We start from the raw sequence: 17,847 nt of genomic DNA, 5'->3' as shown, positions 1-17,847 counted from the left end.
GTTTGTATTTTACAGTGTCGGCCTCCGAAGGTTCGTTTCTTTCCGTTACTTTTCGTTTCCTCCCGTCGGGTCGCCGACCTGTGGCTCACGGCAGCTGCAGCATGTCGTGCTCGGACAGTATCCGCTGAGTTCGCGCGTGCACCAGCGTCAGGGCGCGGATGATGATGCGCAGGACGGGCGTGGCCTCGCGCTGGTCCTGCACGCACACGAGCCGCAGGAAGTGCTGTCTGTCCGGGAGCGCGAGGAAGACCATCTCTGCGGCCTGCCGGAGCATCCAGTGGTGGTGGGGGGCCAGCGCCACCCTGTAGGCGTCCCTGAGGAGACCAAACACACACTGGAGGTTTCTGCTCGGGCTGACGAGTGACGTATAAGTCACGCGCTTCATGTGCATGCGTTCACCTGGCGCTGCAGCTGTTACCTGCTCAGCTCACCGGGGGTTTTGTAGCGTCCGTGTGCGTCCGGTCCTTCAGCCAAACCCTCCAGCATCAGCTTCAGCCACAGCAGAGACCGGTGCAGCCTCAGCAGCGTCCTGCAGCCAGAGTCCGTGCGGCGGGAGAAGTCGACCGCACCCGCTTTCAGCTCCGCCTCCACCATGGACCGGAGCGAGCGGTACACCTGAGGAGAAAAGGTAACGCAGATCAGTCCCAGCTCGACCTGCTCTCATCCACGTGTCCTGCACTCTGCTCTGTCTCACCCCCTGTTTCAGTCCAAACGATGCCGGGGTTTGTAGCCTGGACTGGTCAGCTGGACCACGTTTCCCATGAGCCTCTGCACCATGTCTGAGTGACAGGTCTCGTATGAGTGCGACCTTTTCATTCACCTTCTGAGAGAAGAAACTGACCATGGTCCCGAGAGACTCCATGAAGCTGAAGAGGAGACGGATGAGATTCATCAGCAGGTGATCAGCTGAGAGGAGCAGGTGTGTGTGCGTGCGTGCGTGTGTGTGTACAGGTGTACCTGAGGAGCTGATCCCAGCTCTGCAGGTACGGCTCCAGCAGGATATCATCATCATCATCATCATCTGACAGACTGGACTTTAAATACAGCAGCAGACGCCAGGCCTGGAAGGACTGGCCGGGACACTCCTTCAGGACGGGCGGGGGCCCCTCAGGCTCCACCCACTCCTCAGGGACCAACGGAGGCTCAGGCTGAAGGAGAAAAAAGCTTTGTGTCTTTCACACTGTCCATCACGGTGTGGACCAGCTGGGTTTGATGTGTTTGAAGGAGACGCTGCTGAGTTTGAACTTTAAACTTGAATGTTGCTGATTTGATGATGAAGTTAGAAACACGTGCTCCTGATTGGTCCCTGAGTTGCACTGTGTTCTGTACGTGTGAGTCAGTCTTACTGTTTGGCGGTAAAAATTCAAACATGGCTGCCAGGCGGTGCCGCAGTCACTGCCTCCACCCTGAGCTGAGGACAAAGAGAAGGGACGTGAGTCATTACAGTTACGTTACTCAGAATTTTGTCTTTATTAACACCACCGTGGTTAGTACAGTGTTCGTTAAAGCTTAAACTGCTCGTTAACATTCACAGCTGCAGACTCCGCCCTCAGCCTGGTGGCTCTCTGCCCAGCCAGTGATCCAGCCAAGCCAAAGTTTATAACCCTGTGACAGGTGGAGCCAACATGGCCGACCGGTTTCAGACACACTCACGTAGCCAGAAGGAGCTGATGAAGAGGAGCAGAGCCAACATGGCCGACAGCAGCAGGTAATGAAGCAGCAGCGTCCGTCTGAGGAAAACCATGGTGACGGCGACACGCACAAAAACACACACTCTCCCTCCGACACCTCACACACTGTTCGACACACACATTGTTTACAAGCTCTCACTGCTCATCACATGCTCTCTCTCTCTCACACTCTCTCTCTGTGGTTGGGGTTAAAGGTCGTTTGTTGGCTCACTCCCACAGGTACAGGGCGAGCACGCACACACACACACAGGCCTCAGGATGACCTTTGCACTTGACCTTTGTCCTGCAGGAAGCTTATCTCAGCCTGTTTTATCACAAACACTGTGACTTCCTGACGTCTGAGCTCCTTTGGTTCAGCTGTGTCATAAACAAACACCAAAACAAACAACTTCAATTATTTCAATGTGAAATGATCAGTAAACAGCAGCTAATTATAACTCAGTCATTTTCTGTCTCTTGTTTTATTTTTTTTGGGAGTGGGGGGGGGGGGGGGGGCACCATCTAGTGGACATGAGAAGAACTGCAGCTCACACTGTGGCTCCACATCCAGCAGATGATCTGGAAGCTTCCTCGTTGGTACGACGGAGCAGTTTGATCATTGACGACACAAAAGTCTCCACAAAGTGATGAAACTGATTTATTGATGGTGAGATGACACACCTGTTCACCTAGCACCTGTACATAAAGACAGCTCCAACATGTCTGTGGCTGATTTATCGACTGATTGACTGATTGATGTCTTTGGTGTGTGAGTCAATGTGATTTGTGCTTGTGCAAAAATATCTGTGCATATTTGTGCTTGTGCTTATTTATATATTTATAGAAAAAGCTAAAGAACAAGGTTTAAGTAAATACAGCTAAAGGTTTTCTACGACTTCAGTAGATGAACAGATTTTTAAGGTAGAATAAGGATTTCCTGAAAATCCTTCCTGCTGATACTGGCTTTATGTTTTGTAAAAGGAAAAGCTACGACTACAGGTTTTGTACATGAAGAGTTATTTTAAGGGAGAGTACTGAGTTTTATTAAAGAACGAGGTTCAGGGTTTATCAAAAATAGAGTAAGAATACAGGATCAGTTTAAAACACACAGGTAAAGGTTTGTGATGAGGAGGGAGAAAGAATTTTCTTTAAAAAGGCAAAAAGACTTAAATGTTGTGAACTAACAGACTGAGTGAAGGGTTTCGTTCAGGGACTGTGGAGGGAAGACCGAGGTCCTGATCCAGGATTTCTCATCACTAAAACATTTGCTGGGCTACGGTTTGGTTATTTATGTATGAAGTCAATCAGAGCTGAAACGATTAGTCGATTAATCGATCGACAGGAAATTGAGTGTGTGCGTGTGTGTGCGTGTGTGTGCGTGCGTGTGCGTGTGCGTGCTGACGTCAGCAGAATCCTTCAGCTTTGACCTGCAGGACGTCACACAGCCCAGGACGCTTCTGAAGAACCTGAAGAAAAATAACCACATGCATCATATTAACAAAGGTCAGAGTCTGCAGCATCTGTCTGTGCTGTTGCTATGGTTACCTGCAGAGCTGAGGGGCGGGGTCTCACTCACCTTCAGTGTGCTGAGAATTTCTCCGAACAGGTGCTGAGCTTCCTGAGTGTCCGGCTCTTCAAAGTAATCTGCCGCTGAGATCTCGACCACGATGGACCTGATGTCATCGCACACACCTGCGCACGCACACACACACACGCACACACTTTATCCGTCACTTACACGTCGCACTGATGATCAGTAATTGTGTGTTCACAGGAAGTTAGCGTGTCTCACTGTGGAAGTGCAGGATGGCCTGACCGCTGACAGGCGTGTGAGTCAGGATCAGCGTCTGCAGACTCTTCAGTCCGACCTTGCACAGCTCTGTCGCCGCCTGCAGGCCAAGGTCAGTAATACGCTCCAACTCCAACACCTGCAGGTGAGCACAGGTACGCACTGCACAACAGACACAGGTAATCACTCTGTACACTTTTATCTGTTTTCATTACTGATCAATCTTTTGATTTATCAATTGTTTGGTTTTGGTGTGAAAACAAACGAGTCCTCAAAACGAGCCGGAAGGTTTCAGCTGGATTTTATTCCCAATTACACATGAGTAAAAAACAAACACATAAAACATCAAAGAACCAAATTATTTATTTGTAAGTTGTCACTCACCAACAGCAACCAATCCCTGAGTCCCACAGCCAGCCCCGCCCACACTGAGTGAGCGGAGGTGTGGCCAGCATCGACCAATCGTCTGCAGGCAGCGGTTTCCAAAACGAGTTGGTTGTTGGCTGAAAGAGCAAAGGAAACACAGGAAGACACAGACGACGGGTAGTTAAACAGGTTACCTGTTACCTTAACACGTTAGAACGACGTTAATCTGTCTGTTCATCCAGTTTATTCAGCACAGCACACTGACACTGCACTACTAACCAGGGGTGAGCTGGCGCCACCTGTAGGCTGCTGATGTTCCTGCAGCCAGCACCCAGGGCCCAGAGAACCTCCTGACCAAGAGGGTCTGATGAACTCCTGCACACACAGACAGGATGTGAGTCAGACAGGTAAACAGTCAGACAGGTGATCGGTCAGGTAAACACTCACCTGTATGTGAGCGTGTGCAGGTTCCTGCAGTAGCAGCTGGCCAACCACAGCGTCCTGTCAGTGAGGATATGAGGACACTGAGACACAGACAGGTGGAGCAGACTGCCCCCTGCTGACCGCAGCAGGGCCTCCACCCCCGGCTCCACACTGCCTCTGAAAAAAACACACAACCAGGTCAACTACAACACCCACAATGCACTGAGAGAGAATGTTTCCTCTCGTCACCCCTCAGTCACTTCTTCAGCCCTGCTGTTATCTGTTCTGACCAATCAGACGACAGCTGGACTCTCACTGAAGTTAGATGCTGTTACCTCGGCAACATGCACATTTTATGTGTTACCTCGTGTTCCTGTGGTAATCCTCCCGTGATTCGTCGGCTCGTCTGCTTCGAGGCTTCAGGTTCTTCAGAACCACAGCCTGAGTCTGAGTGCACCACTGCGACAGAGTGGTTAGGAACTACAGACAGAACGAAAACCATGCTGGAACAATTAGTCCGCCTCTGAAAGTAGTCCCCAACAAGTGCTTAATAATATTAATGGAGCTGATGACAGTAACATAAATCATGATGATGATGACGATGATGAAGGCTCTTGTACCTCGGCCGACACTTTGGCGTTCTCCAACCGGAGGCGTGTCCAAACGGCTGGGTGCCTGGCAACGAACAGCCAATCGGAGCACACCTCGGCAGCGCGCAGCAAAGAACACACGTCCAGATACAGGAAGACGCAGAAAAGCCCTGCCCTGAGCTTCAAGGTGTCCGCCCCCAGATGTCTGTCGCCATGACGACGGGATGGGGTGGAGCAGAGGGAGGAGGGGATGTCTGCAGATGTGGCAGAAAAAGCGCTAAGTATCAAACAAGTAGAGAGAAAAAGAAAACCTAAGGACAATCAACAGACAGTTTACCTGATCCAGGTGAGTGTGTCCTGGCAATGACGAGCCTCCTCACCTCAGGGCTCCTCCAGCATCCCTCCTCTTCAGCTTCCTCCTCCTCCTCTTCCTCCTCCTCCTCCTCAGTGCTGTGGTGACGACAGTTTCTTTTGCTCCACGTTCTCCCCCATCCTCCCTCCTCGACCCTGGAAACAGATATCTGTGTTCATGGGTCATGTGACCTGCAGTTCCAACTATGGCCACTATGCCAGTGTTCACCTCGTAGCCCAGCAACCTAACGATGCTGCTCACGACTCGTCCAGTAAACACAAACACTCTGTTCATGACTTACGTACCAGAATCTCTCTCTTCTCCCGTCTCCTGCTCCTGGAGGGCAGCGAGGCAGGTGGACATGGACCAACCCCCCCTCACAGTCCCACCCCCCCGAACCCAGAGACAGGGTCCGCGCACAAGCTGTGAGACCACTGAGACAGACAAAGACAGAGGACACATGAGAGAGACAGACACAAATATGAAGACTCTCTGTTCGAAACCGTAAAGCTCCAGCTCCCATGATCCTCTTCGTCACACACAGCTGTCGGTGACACAGCACGATCAGTGTCACATGATCGTCAGCCGTGAATAAATTTCCAATGTGTCTCATAAATCCCTGATGTCTCCAGGTGGAGACATAAAGTTCAGTGTGACTATACAAAGGTTCATTACTGGACACGTTGGACAGGATGAAAATGTCTCACAGAGCTCAGGTGTGTTGTGTGTGTGCAGGTACCTGTAGTGATGGTGGCTGTACAGCTGCTCCCCCAGTCTGCAGGAGCCCGAGACACTGTAGCTCCTCTGGAGGAGGAGGAGGAGGAGGAGGAGGAGAGGAAAGAAGATGTGTACAGTTTCTTCATCAAACTTTATTTACATTTGTAAATCTGATGAAACTCGTGTGAATAATATTTGCGTTTTGCTCCCTGATGTTACAGACGACAGGTGTCTCGCTTCGTTCGTACCCGGTTTCCAATGGTTCCTTGCATCTTGTTTGCAATGATGTCATCGGTGCTGCTGTCCAAGCTTCGTCCTCCTCGGCCAGGTACAGGTGTGTATACCTGTGTGAGCGTGTAGGGGTCAGCGTACCTGTGCGTGTGTGAGCTGAGCTGCAGTAACTGTCTCTCTGCGCGATCGGCTCGTTCCAGCAGCGCCTCGATGAACACCTGCGGACAGAACGACCTTAGTTTCAAACAGCACAGGAAACAGGTCGGCGGTCAGTAGAAAGCAAACAGTCGCCACCTTCAGGCGGGTTTTGGCCTCTGCTTCTTTCTCTGCCGTCTCCCTCAGAAAACGCTCGACGTCCACCATGTCCCTGCACGGCACAGAACGCAGGACACACGATCAGTTAAGGATTCGTTATATAACAGTCACATGATAATATGCAGATACATGGAGCCTAACAAACAGTGTGTGACCTCACACACACACACACACACACACACAGCCTCAGGGCTGCTGTGCCTCACTGTCATCTTATATTAATCACCACAGCTGTGTGCACGTGCGTGTGTGTCCGGTGAGGCAGACTCATCATGACGTGTCCTCTCTCCATGCATCATGTTGTGTTTCTGTGTTCTCTGTGAGCTGTGGCCCGGTGTGACTCGGTGTGCGACTCGGTGTGCGGCTCGGTGTGTGGCCCGGTGTGCGGCCCGGTGTGCGGCTCGGTGTGTGGCTCGGTGTGTGGCCCGGTGTGACTCGGTGTGGCCGTACATCAGTGTTTCAGTGACCTCGAAGAGAAAAAGCTTCGCCTTTCTGCTGCTGCAGCTTCGCTGCCTCGCGTGTCTTTACTTCGCTGATCGTATTTAACTCTGACTGTGTCCAACTACACATTACTGTTTAAGTCACGCTGCTGTGGACCATGGACGTCCAGACGTCCATCACTGTGATACTGATGGAAACTTAAAAACGTGATGATGCTCAGGTTCTGCAGCTGGACGCTGGAGTCACACACACAGTCTGTTTCATAACTGTGTGTTCACAGACTGAGTTCCACCTCAGAGAAGGAGGACCATTATCTACCAGTGTTACAGAGGACGAGGACACAGCATGTCTACGTTTGAACAACCGATGGTTCAGTTGCAGGAAAGACACTGACTGTTGTCGTTCGTTCAGCTCCTTCTCTTTTCCCTGCAGATCTTTCTTTAATCGCTCCATCATCTCCATGGCAGCTGAGACCTGATGGAGAAAATCAGAACACTGAGCTGGAGTTGAATATCGTTGGTCACCGTGGTAACCATCATCACAGATCCACCCACCTGTCTGGACAGGTACGCCGCCCTCTCCTCCACCTCCTGTTTCTCACTCCTCAGTCGTTCCCCTTCCCACCTCTCCCGCTCCAGCTCCGCCTCCCTCCTCTGCAGCTCCGCCTTCAGACGGCCCATGCGGCGGTTCAGCCTCTCCTCCACCTCCGCGAACGTTCGGGCGATTTTACGGTCCAGCCCCAGCCCCAGCCGCTCCTCCAGCCCAATCCCCACCGACAGCCCGAACTCCAGCACCCCCACCTCGCCACGTTCCTTCCCAGGAAAAGGCTCCAGAGAGCCAGGGAGGGCCAGAGCGGTGGAGGGGTCCTCTGGATGTCCTGTGGAGGCGGGAAGAGCACGATCTGAAGAGCCAAACATTTCCCTGAGAAGTTGGATGGAGGCAGACGACGAGGCGAGATCCAGGCAGGCCAGCTGCAGGGGGAGGCTGTGGCCCTCCATGCCCAGAGAAGAGCTCTGTCTCTGGGATACAGCAGGGCCTGGGAGTGGGAGGAGAACACCCGGTCTGGAGCTTCGAACCCGAGCCTGAGGAACACGAACATTTTAATAACAGTGTGATTGTTTGGTCACAGCTTCAGCAGATGAATGTATGACGTATGAGTCACCTGCGACAGCACCAGCAGGGTCTCATAGGTGTGTCGGCCGACCAGGTGAGCCCGGAGCTCAGGTACAGACGAGAAACGAAACTTGTCACCACAGCGAGGACAGAAGTAGGGCAGCTCCGAGGAGGAGGAGGAGGAGGAGGACGAGGAGGAGGACATGATTCCCCGGGGAGCTGCAGACCTGGAAGATAAAACAGGAACACGTCAGAAAACAAAGGAACCGCTGCAGCAGAGACTCAGAGCAAAGCTCAGTACAAACTGGGTCAGTGTGTGTGACTGATGCATAATTAATTTTTTTTCAGATAAATGTTTAATGAGACTGAAATCAGCAGATTAAAAACAGTAAACTCATTCACACAGTTTGATAAACCAGTGGTGGAAATGTCCCTCGGCCTCCTAACGTCCAGTCCGAGGCCGAGGCTCCCGGCCCGGCGTGTGTGTGAGGGCTTTCCTGTGATGCTGATCGCCCAGTGAAGCGTGAATCTTCCGCCCCACTGACTCAGTCCTCCGGTCAGACGCATGCAGAGGAATTTAAACCATGGATGGATGAGCAGGAAGAAAGACATGTCGGGGTGTGGACTCCGTCTCTGTCCACATTAAACCTGCTCTCACTTCTCCTCTGACGGAACCAGACAAGTTTGACTTTTTTTATTCATAAAAGACTCGAGACAAATCTTCAGTCGGATTAAAAAATATATTCTCATAATTCATATTTATCCACAGTTTTTTTTTAATTTGTGAGAATCTTTGATTAAAGATAAACTCAGTGTTTTTGGTTTAGTTCAACATTTTCCTACAAACTAAAAACGTGGTGTCAGTATTTACATCACGGCGGGAGCCACGTGCTCAAACTAGTTCATTAACACAGGAACTGTGAGGAAACACACCTGCTGTGATTCATCTATACTGCAGGTGAGACGGTGAATGGATTGATCCATCAGTCGCTGTAGAATTCGTTTTAAATAAAGAGGCAGGTTCCTGTACAGTTTCGGTTTTTGTCTGTTCGACAAAACAAAACACCTGAAGACGTCAGACGTTACGAACTAATAGAAATCTGAAGCATAAACCGATTAATCGAGAAGATAATTCGCAGATCCATTAATCATCAAAATCATCCTTGTTATTGTGATCGATCATGAACAGCTCATCTTTCAGTAAACAACTAAACTCTTACCTGTGCAGAGCGGTGATCTCGTGCGTCACTCTGCCCGCTTCATGCTGAAATCCGTTGCCATGTTCGCTCGTGCAGCAGAGGATCGATCCTCTCTGTCCGGTACCGTAACGGTCTCGTGCAGGAGGAGCAGCGGTGGGAAACGTTTGCTTGTGTGTGCGCGTCTGTATGTGTGTGTGTTCCGACCGCCGCCCCGCGCGCTCCCTTCCCTCGCGGTGTCTCGGCGTGCAGCCTCCGCGTGCTGCCTCTGCCGTAAAGCCGCGTGACGTGTCGGTGCTGATGAGGAGATGATGATGGCGGGCGGGACCCCGTTTTTACACCCGCACGAGCCTCTGGGAAAAAATGTTGGACGAACAGCTGGAGGACTGACGGGACATTGGAGGACTGACGGACAACTGGAGGACTGACGGACAGACAGACTGACGGGACATTGGAGGACTGACGGACAACTGGAGGACTGACGGACAGCTGGAGGACTGACGGGACTGACGGGACAGCTGGAGGACTGACGGACAACTGGAAGACTGACGGGACTGACGGAGGACTGACGGACAGCTGGAGGACTGACGGGACTGAGGGGCAGCTGGAGGACTGACGGGACTGAGGGGCAGCTGGAGGACTGACGGGACAGCTGGAGGACTGACGGGACATTGGAGGACTGACGAACAGCTGGAGGACTGACGGGACAGCTGGAGGACTGACGGGACTGAGGGGCAGCTGGAGGACTGACGGGACAGCTGGAGGACTGACGGGACATTGGAGGACTGACGAACAGCTGGAGGACTGACGGGACAGCTGGAGGACTGACGGGACAGCTGGAGGACTGACGGGACTGACGGGACAGCTGGAGGACTGACGAACAGCTGGAGGACTGACGGGACAGCTGTAGGACTGACTGAAGTTTTCCACGGAATGTTTTTATCACAGAAGAACGCGCAGCTTCTCCAGATCTTATAATAAATCAGTGTATAGTTGTGTTTTCTTGTCACATCAGTTGTTTTCGGTTTCACAGAAAAACTCAACAACAACAACAACAACAACAACAACAACACAACTGATGACAAGAGTCAGACTGAAAACTCAGATGTGCTGCGGCAGAGGAGCTGTAGTGTTAGCAGGTGGCCACTGGAGGGCGCGAAGAGCCTGTAGAGAGGTGTGTATGTGTGTGTGCGTGCGTGCGTGCGTGTGTGTGTGTGTGAGACAAAGGGACCACAGAGGTCGAGATAAGTTTCTCAGAGCGACAGGTGGTTTCTGTCCAAAGAGACACAGAGATTTGTTGACTGATAGAAACAGCAGTCTGATGCAGTCTGTAATGGTCTGTAATGGTCTGTAATGGTCTGTCGTGGTCTGATGTAGAAAATAACTCAGCAGTTTGTTCACTGTGAAAATAAAACTGGATGAAATGTGAAAATAAAACTGGATGAAACTTGAGTCTTTGGACTGCTGTTACCATAGCAACACAACCTTCACAGTTCATAAAACTGGATGAACTGTTAAACTGACAGAACTAATGGGACCATTTGTTGCTTGGCAACAGCAGTCTGTTGATGAATGGAACAGGAAGTGCAGAAAAATCTGTGGTGATGATGATGATGATGATCACAATGAGGAAGATTCCAGATGTTGAAAATGAACACGATGATGCTGAGATTCACTGTGAGGAAGAGGATGGTGGCTCTCATGATGCTCTGAATGACGATGAAGATCATTATGGTGGTGGTGGTGATGATGATGATGATGATGATGATGATGATGATGGTGGTGGTGGTGGTGGTGGTGATGATGATGGTGGTGATGGTGATGGTGGTGGTGAAGAAGCAGGCAGGACTCTCAGATGCTGTTTGTTTGTTTGTTTGTTTGTTTATTGACAGCAGCAGCAGCCTCCATGCAGAATGAGGGAACAGTAAACCTGCACAGCCATGTGTGCTACTCAGAGCTCAGCTCACACTGAGCAGGTGTGTGTTTCAGTTTTATCTTTACACCTGGACACCTGGACACCTGCACTGACCCATCAGAATGAAAATTATATAACAAAGTTCATTCAGTGTCTGTGAAGAGGATTTACAATCATTTCATAGAAAAGTGACATCTTTGCACTTTTATCCGCCAGAGACATCTGACTTCTCTATAAATATACACACTGACTGTCAGACAGTGGGACATGGAGAGGTAGACAAACTAGAAAAATAGAGATGTCTTACAAACATAGAGCTCCTCAGAGGTGTCAAATATAAAGACATAAAAAGATCTGAGTCCAAACAGGGACAGAAGCACGACATTCAGACGTCAACATTCACAGAGTGTCTTCACTGTTCACGTCCTCATGCACAGAACTGGAACATTTGTATTGTACAGTAAAACTTTGCTCCGGTTACACGGACTGCTCCTTTAAAGTCCAGCGCAGTCCCTCAGAGCAGAGACTCGGTCTGCGGCTCAGACCGGAAACAGCTGAGACATTCAGAGTCACGACGGCGAGAAGCTTTTCAACAAACAGCGTTTGAAAGTTCAGAGCACCGTGATGATCAGGAGGTAAACCGGCTGCTCCGGGATCGGGCCTGAGCACCGGCAGGAAGTCTTCAAATTCACCTCCTGCGCTCCGGTTCTGTCCTCCCGCAGTGGACCTTAACGTCCACGTGCACCTTCAGAGCGGCCAAAACCTGGACTAAAGTCCTCTGAACACCTGTAAACACCTGTAAAATCGCCTTTAGTGTGACGCTACATAGAAACGTCACTCTGACGCTTTCCGGTCGACGGTTCAAATCCTGAAGCTTTAACTTCTCTCCACAGCAGCCTCACCGGCCAGGTTAACGGGGCCTCGCGCTGCTGCTTAGACGCCAGGCGCGTTCAGGGCCAGGGAGTAGGCGGCCATCATCTGCGCGCGCAGCTGCTGCTTGACGTGCACGCGGCCGTGCCTCTTCCTCTCGTCGCTGCGTGCGAACCGCTTGCCGCACACGTCGCACGAGAAGGGCTTTTCTCCGGTGTGCGTGCGCGTGTGCGTGGTCAGGTGGTCGCTGCGGCTGAAGCTGCGGGCGCAGATGCTGCACTGGAACGGCTTCTGTCCCGTGTGGATGCGCACGTGCCTGTTCAGTTCATCAGAGCGCGAGAAGCGGCGCTCGCACCCCTGCACGGAGCAGGGGAACGGTTTCACTTTCAGCCCGTTCTTGGCGGGGGCGCGTCGGCCCCCGCGTGAGAGCTTGGGGGCTCCTGTCGTGTGCACGTTGCTGATGTTGACTATCGGGAACGCGCCCTGCAGGAGGGAGGACAGGAGATGAGAGTCCAGGGTGGAGGGGAGGGGGGCGGGGGAGAAGTGGAGGTCGCTCCCGTTCTGCACGAGCTCCGTCTTGACTACCGGTCTGCTGATGACGTAGCTGCTAGAATCTCCCCCGGTAACCGGAGCGGCCGCTAAGCTCTTCAGCCATTCGTCCAGCCCCAGCGGCTCCTGCTTCAACTCACAGCCGGGCTTCAGCTCGCCCTGGCCGGCCTCAGAGCTCAGCAGAGAGTCGATGAAATCAGCCACATCCACCTGTTGCTCCAGAGCCGACAGCGGGAGGAGAGAGTCGGCGCTGAGCGGGAACAGAGCATCATTCCCGTTCATGGAAGGTAGTCCACAGCCGCTGCTGCAGCTGGAGTTCACAAACTCGCTCTTAACCACCACAGGTTGTGAGATGGAGGCGGGGGGCAGCTGCTGAGCTGCAGCCGGGGGAGGGATGCTCATGTCAGAGCTGGAAGCAACGCAAGGAGATGCAGCGAAGAGCGGGGGCAAGGGGGAAGCTGTGGCCGGGGAGGGCGCCGCAGAGGATGGGGTGGACTCGCGGAGAGAGCCGGCGTCGCCCTGCTGCTCCATCTCGGTGCAGATCCCGACGATCTCCGTGATCATGTTGAGGATCGCGTCCGCGGTGCTGCTCAGCCCCGCTGCCGCAGGTGAAGGCTCCGGCTCGGCGAAGAAGCTGCCGGTGTAGCCGAGGGAGGGCGAGAGCGTGTCCGAGGAGCAGTCGCTGAAGTCGGAGAAGAAATCTGAGTCCGAGGCGTCAGTTCCCGGAGAGAAAACTGGAGACAGAGAGAGGAGGGGGAGGGAGGAGGGGGTGTTATTGTCATTGCATAATATGAGCTCGGTGGGCAGCTCAGCAGCCTACACACAAAAATCAATACGATGTGAAGAAGCCAGAGCAGCTGCAGCACTGTGCAAGGTGAAGTACCAGCGCTGCACCTGCTCTGAGCAACAGGTGAATGTTTACACCTGTCAACAGGAAACATGATGTTCACACGGAGTCTATAGGCTAATGGCTCTGATTCATTACTGATGAACACACACACACACCTTGGCAGAAAGGTGACCCCACGTCAGAGTCAGCTCCGTCGCTGGGGCTCGAGCCCACACTGTCCACCCAGGCGCTGCACGCGTCCTCAAACTCCGACATGAAGCTGTCCTCGCGCTCCAGAAGCATTGCGTGAACTGTTGCGGGGTGGCGGTTATTGCGTGTGGGAGCGTGTGAAAGCTGGACTGAACAGTATCAGGCGGGTAAAGGGATTTAAGCTGCTCGGGTCGGTGTCCGGGATTCCCTCGCGCCGTTAAAAAATCCCGTTATTAATCAGTTACCGGAGCTGTCGGTGTGTTCCGTTAGTCCGCTCGGTGATGCTGAGGATGCTGGGCTCCCTCTGCTCGCTGCCTCTTTTATACTCCCTGTCTCCTAGGTAACTCCCGTCCCGGCCTTATTGGTCGGCACCGGCGCGAGGGATTCCCCCCGCCGCGCGCTTCGCAGCTGCCCAAACATGGGCAGCATCCGGTTGTGACGGCGGGTATCCCCACACCATAAAAGGACAGGCGGGAGAGCGACGTAGACACGAGAGGAGAGAGGGGTTTCCTTCACTGCGGCAACGGAGATTATACAACCAGGATGGAGGGATGTGGATGGAGGGAGGGAGGGGGGAGGCTGACAGAGGGGTGTGTATGTGGGGTGTTTGTTTGTTTTCCCATAGGTGCACAGTTTGCCCTGAGTCCAGCCTCACAGGCAGGACTCTCCCAAAGCATTGAACCGGTGGAGTCAGTGTGAGAGGCTCAGGCTGAAGGCTCATGTTCCTCATCACTAACTTCATGTTAGTTTATCAGTTTGACAGGAACCTTCACAAACACGGCTGCTAATGTTCCACAGGTCATCTGCAGTCAGCACCTGCCAGCACCTGCACAGGTACATGCAACACAAGCAATTAAATGGAGAATACTGTGCTGAAAGGAAGAGTAGTTTCACACGTTAAAGATAAAATGGCAGATTTATTCAACATGTCTCTGAATCCACAAACAACAACATGAACATGCAGAGACATTAAAGACGCCATGTTGGACAGACGTCTCTGACGAACAGGAGACATTTGATCAAGGAACACACAGAGTCTCCGTCTGGTCCTCCTGTGTCGCACTGAGGAGCCGGTTTCAGCACCACGGACAGCTCCGCAGTGCTGCAGAGAGACAGAGAGAGTAAATAAACAGAGGGAGGAGAGGGAGGGAGGGAGAGAGAGAGGGGAAGGGAGGGAGAGAGAGAGAGAGGGGGAGAGAGGGAGGGGGAGAGAGGGAGGGAGGGAGGGAGAGAGAGGGAGGGAGGGAGGGAGAGAGAGGGAGGGAGAGGGAGGGAGGGGGGGAGAGAGGGAGGGAGAGAGAGAGAGAGAGAGGGGGAGAGAGAGGGAGAGAGAGAAAGAGAGGGAGGGAGAGAGAGAGAGGGAGGGAGGGAGGGAGAGAGAGAGAAAACAGAGGGAGGGAGGGAGAGAGAGGGGGAGAGAGAGAGGGAGGGAGGGGGAGAGAGGGGGAGAGAGAGGGAGAGAGAGAAAGAGAGGGAGGGAGAGAGGGAGAGAGGGAGGGGGAGAGAGGGAGGGAGGGAGAGAGAGAGAAAACAGAGAGAGGGAGGGAGGGAGGGAGAGAAAACAGAGGGAGGGAGAGAGAGAGAAAACAGAGAGAGGGAGGGAGGGAGGGAGGGAGAGAAAACAGAGGGAGGGAGAGAGAGGGGGAGAGAGAGAGAAAACAGAGAGAGGGAAGGAGGGAGGGAGAGAGAAAACAGAGAGAGATGGGGAGAGAGAGGGAGGGAGGGAGGGAGAAAACAGAGGGAGGGAGAGAAAACAGAGGGAGGGAGGGAGAGAGAGGGAGGGAGAGAGAGAGAAAACAGAGAGAGGGAGGGAGGGAGAAAAAACAGAGAGAGGGAGGGAGAGGGAGAGAGGGAGGGAGAGAGAGAGAAAACAGAGGGAGGGAGGGAAAACAGAGAGGGAGGGGGTGAAAGCAAGGGAGACAGGGAGGGAGAGAGAAATTGGGGGGTCACATATTACTGCCCCACATATCACATTCCTGCACATCACCCCTCAGCTGCTGTGATGTTGTCGCCATGGCGACGGGCAGAGATTCAGGGCAGGCGTTATGTAAAATGAAGCGAGGAACAGAAGCTAAATTCAACTGGTTCTGTTTCTGACTCGAATCATCAGCTGATGAGAACACACCGAGGAGTGTTTGACTGCACACGTTCATCCTCACACGTTCATCCTCACACGTTCATCCTTTCACTGTGTCAGAGGACGTTTCAGGTCACTGGTTCCCAGTCTGAGGGTCGATGGGAGAGAAGAAAAACAAAGTTCTGATTCTCTGATCTGGTTTTTAGTCAGAGCTTTAAAACACCATCACAGCTTCAGGAGGCCCAGGGGCCCGAGGGACTGAGGGGCCCCTTATGTTTCAGGGCCCAGGGGCCAATTGTCTCATTATCCATCCTTAACTGGAGCCAGCACCAGCTGCACCTGTGTTCAGACGCTGCTTACGTTTGTGTTTGCAGGCAGGCGAGCAGAAATAGCGCTGGACTCGTCCGTTTCAGACCGATCATCGAGACATGTGACCAATCAGAGGACGAGGCTGCAGTCGCTCAGGCGACCGTGATGGATGACGACGCAGAGAAAGAGAAACCCCCTCACATGGACGCGTGAACAGACTAAATCAAGAAGCAAAGACGATGGAAGCATTTATGTGTGTCTGTGTGTGTGTGTCCGTGTGTGTGTGGGCGAGGTAAGAGAGACTGTTGCCATGGCGCTGTGCCACCTTCTGTTCCCTCCACCTGTTACAGACACCGCACACACTCACTGTATCTGAGCCGCGTCAGAAGCTCTGTGGCCTTCAGTTTGTGTCATCAGCCGCCAGTCGCTCAGCCTGAGACCTGAGATCAGTCAGCAAGCTCTGCTGCAGCGGCCTTCATCACCATCATCACCATCACCATCACCATCATCACCACCATCACCATCACCATCATCATCATCACCATCATCACCACCATCACCATCACCACCATCATCACCATCATCATCATCATCATCACCATCATCACCATCATCATCATCATCACCATCATCATCACCATCATCATCATCATCACCATCATCATCACCATCATCACCACCACCATCATCATCATGATCACCACCATCATCACCATCATCATCACCATCACCATCATCACCATCATCATCATCATCATCATCATCATCACCATCATCACCACCATCACCACCATCATCACCATCATCATCATCATCATCATCATCATCACCATCATCACCATCATCATCATCATCACCACCATCATCACCATCATCACCACCATCACCATCATCATCACCATCACCATCATCACCATCATCATCATCATCATCATCATCATCACCATCATCACCACCATCACCATCACCACCATCATCACCATCATCATCATCATCATCATCATCATCACCATCATCACCATCATCATCATCATCACCACCATCATCACCATCATCACCACCATCACCATCATCATCACCATCACCATCATCACCACCATCATCACCATCATCATCATCATCATCACCATCATCACCATCATCATCATCATCACCACCATCATCACCATCATCACCATCACCACCACCATCATCACCATCATCATCATCATCATCATCATCATCACCATCATCACCATCATCATCATCATCACCATCATCATCACCATCATCATCACCATCATCATCACCATCACCACCATCATCACCACCATCATCACCATCATCATCATCATCATCACCATCATCACCATCATCATCATCATCACCACCATCATCACCATCATCACCATCATCACCATCACCACCACCATCATCACCATCATCATCATCATCACCATCATCATCACCATCATCATCACCATCATCACCATCATCATCATCATCATCATCACCATCATCATCATCATCATCATCACCATCATCATCATCATCATCATCACCATCATCATCACCATCATCATCACCATCATCATCACCATCACCATCACAGAGGGAGGAAGATCCTCCTGTTCAGTGTGTACAGTCAGTATCTGATCGATCTTTCTGTGTATTTATTTTTATATTCACACTTTATTTATTTATTGTATATGATTTAACCTTTAATTATTAATTAGTATTGAATGTGTTTATTTATGTGAAGCAGCTGCTGCGACTCAGCACTTTTCCTTTGGGCTTCATAAAGTATTGATGAGTGTAGATATGAATGATTGTAAATCAGCTGTGATCAGTGGAAGCTGCTGAACATTAAACACTGAACGTCCTTCTGTCTGTTCACAGCTTCGTC

The 17,847-nt window shown here is 51.8% G+C and overlaps 3 protein-coding genes across 3 annotated transcripts; all 3 read right to left on the bottom strand.

The window, feature by feature from the left end:
* Positions 1-85: 85 nt before the first annotated feature.
* On the bottom strand, positions 86-1,744 carry LOC121177398 (ceramide-1-phosphate transfer protein-like). The gene is made up of 6 exons (XM_041031729.1): positions 1,654-1,744; positions 1,347-1,411; positions 958-1,148; positions 695-866; positions 419-615; positions 86-314 (listed from the first exon to the last, which is right to left on the bottom strand). The coding sequence occupies exons 1-6, from the start codon at positions 1,742-1,744 to the stop codon at positions 86-88; spliced, it is 945 nt and encodes a 314-aa protein (XP_040887663.1).
* Positions 1,745-3,042: 1,298 nt separating this feature from the next.
* On the bottom strand, positions 3,043-10,933 carry LOC121177441 (F-box only protein 41-like). Its single transcript, XM_041031773.1, has 18 exons — positions 10,860-10,933; positions 9,595-10,119; positions 8,057-8,234; positions 7,449-7,976; positions 7,289-7,368; positions 6,433-6,505; positions 6,156-6,356; positions 5,930-5,994; positions 5,496-5,624; positions 5,176-5,345; positions 4,869-5,092; positions 4,613-4,728; positions 4,273-4,425; positions 4,105-4,200; positions 3,844-3,962; positions 3,463-3,621; positions 3,247-3,362; positions 3,043-3,136 (listed from the first exon to the last, which is right to left on the bottom strand). The coding sequence occupies exons 1-18, from the start codon at positions 10,931-10,933 to the stop codon at positions 3,074-3,076; spliced, it is 3,069 nt and encodes a 1,022-aa protein (XP_040887707.1). The 3' UTR covers positions 3,043-3,073.
* Positions 10,934-12,051: 1,118 nt separating this feature from the next.
* LOC121177368 (early growth response protein 1-like) lies at positions 12,052-13,669 on the bottom strand. Its single transcript, XM_041031683.1, has 2 exons — positions 13,543-13,669; positions 12,052-13,271 (listed from the first exon to the last, which is right to left on the bottom strand). Exons 1-2 carry the CDS (start codon positions 13,667-13,669, stop codon positions 12,052-12,054), a joined length of 1,347 nt encoding a protein of 448 aa, XP_040887617.1.
* Positions 13,670-17,847: the final 4,178 nt, after the last annotated feature.

This window comes from Toxotes jaculatrix, chromosome 23, assembly GCF_017976425.1.
Source record: "Toxotes jaculatrix isolate fToxJac2 chromosome 23, fToxJac2.pri, whole genome shotgun sequence".
NCBI lineage: Eukaryota > Metazoa > Chordata > Actinopteri > Toxotidae > Toxotes > Toxotes jaculatrix.
Note: the sequence above shows the minus strand (reverse complement) of the source record. Positions and strands in the feature narration are given on the sequence as shown.

Bases quoted from the DNA above. Each gene is read 5' to 3' on its own strand.
- LOC121177398 (XM_041031729.1), bottom strand. From the start codon at position 1,744: ATGGTTTTCCTCAGACGGACGCTGCTGCTTCATTACCTGCTGCTGTCG. The intron at 1,412-1,653 runs GTGAGTGTGTCT...CTTTGTCCTCAG, and splicing joins CATCAGCTCCTTCTGGCTAC to CTCAGGGTGGAGGCAGTGAC. The intron at 867-957 runs GTACACCTGTAC...TCTCCTCTTCAG, and splicing joins AGCTGGGATCAGCTCCTCAG to CTTCATGGAGTCTCTCGGGA.
- LOC121177441 (XM_041031773.1), bottom strand. From the start codon at position 10,933: ATGATCTTCATCGTCATTCAGAGCATCATGAGAGCCACCATCCTCTTC. The intron at 10,120-10,859 runs GTTCATTTTCAA...GGAAAACTTCAG, and splicing joins GTGAATCTCAGCATCATCGT to TCAGTCCTACAGCTGTCCCG. The intron at 7,977-8,056 runs GTGACTCATACG...CGTGTTCCTCAG, and splicing joins CCCTGCTGGTGCTGTCGCAG to GCTCGGGTTCGAAGCTCCAG.
- LOC121177368 (XM_041031683.1), bottom strand. From the start codon at position 13,669: ATGCTTCTGGAGCGCGAGGACAGCTTCATGTCGGAGTTTGAGGACGCG. The intron at 13,272-13,542 runs GTGTGTGTGTGT...CTCTGTCTCCAG, and splicing joins GGGGTCACCTTTCTGCCAAG to TTTTCTCTCCGGGAACTGAC.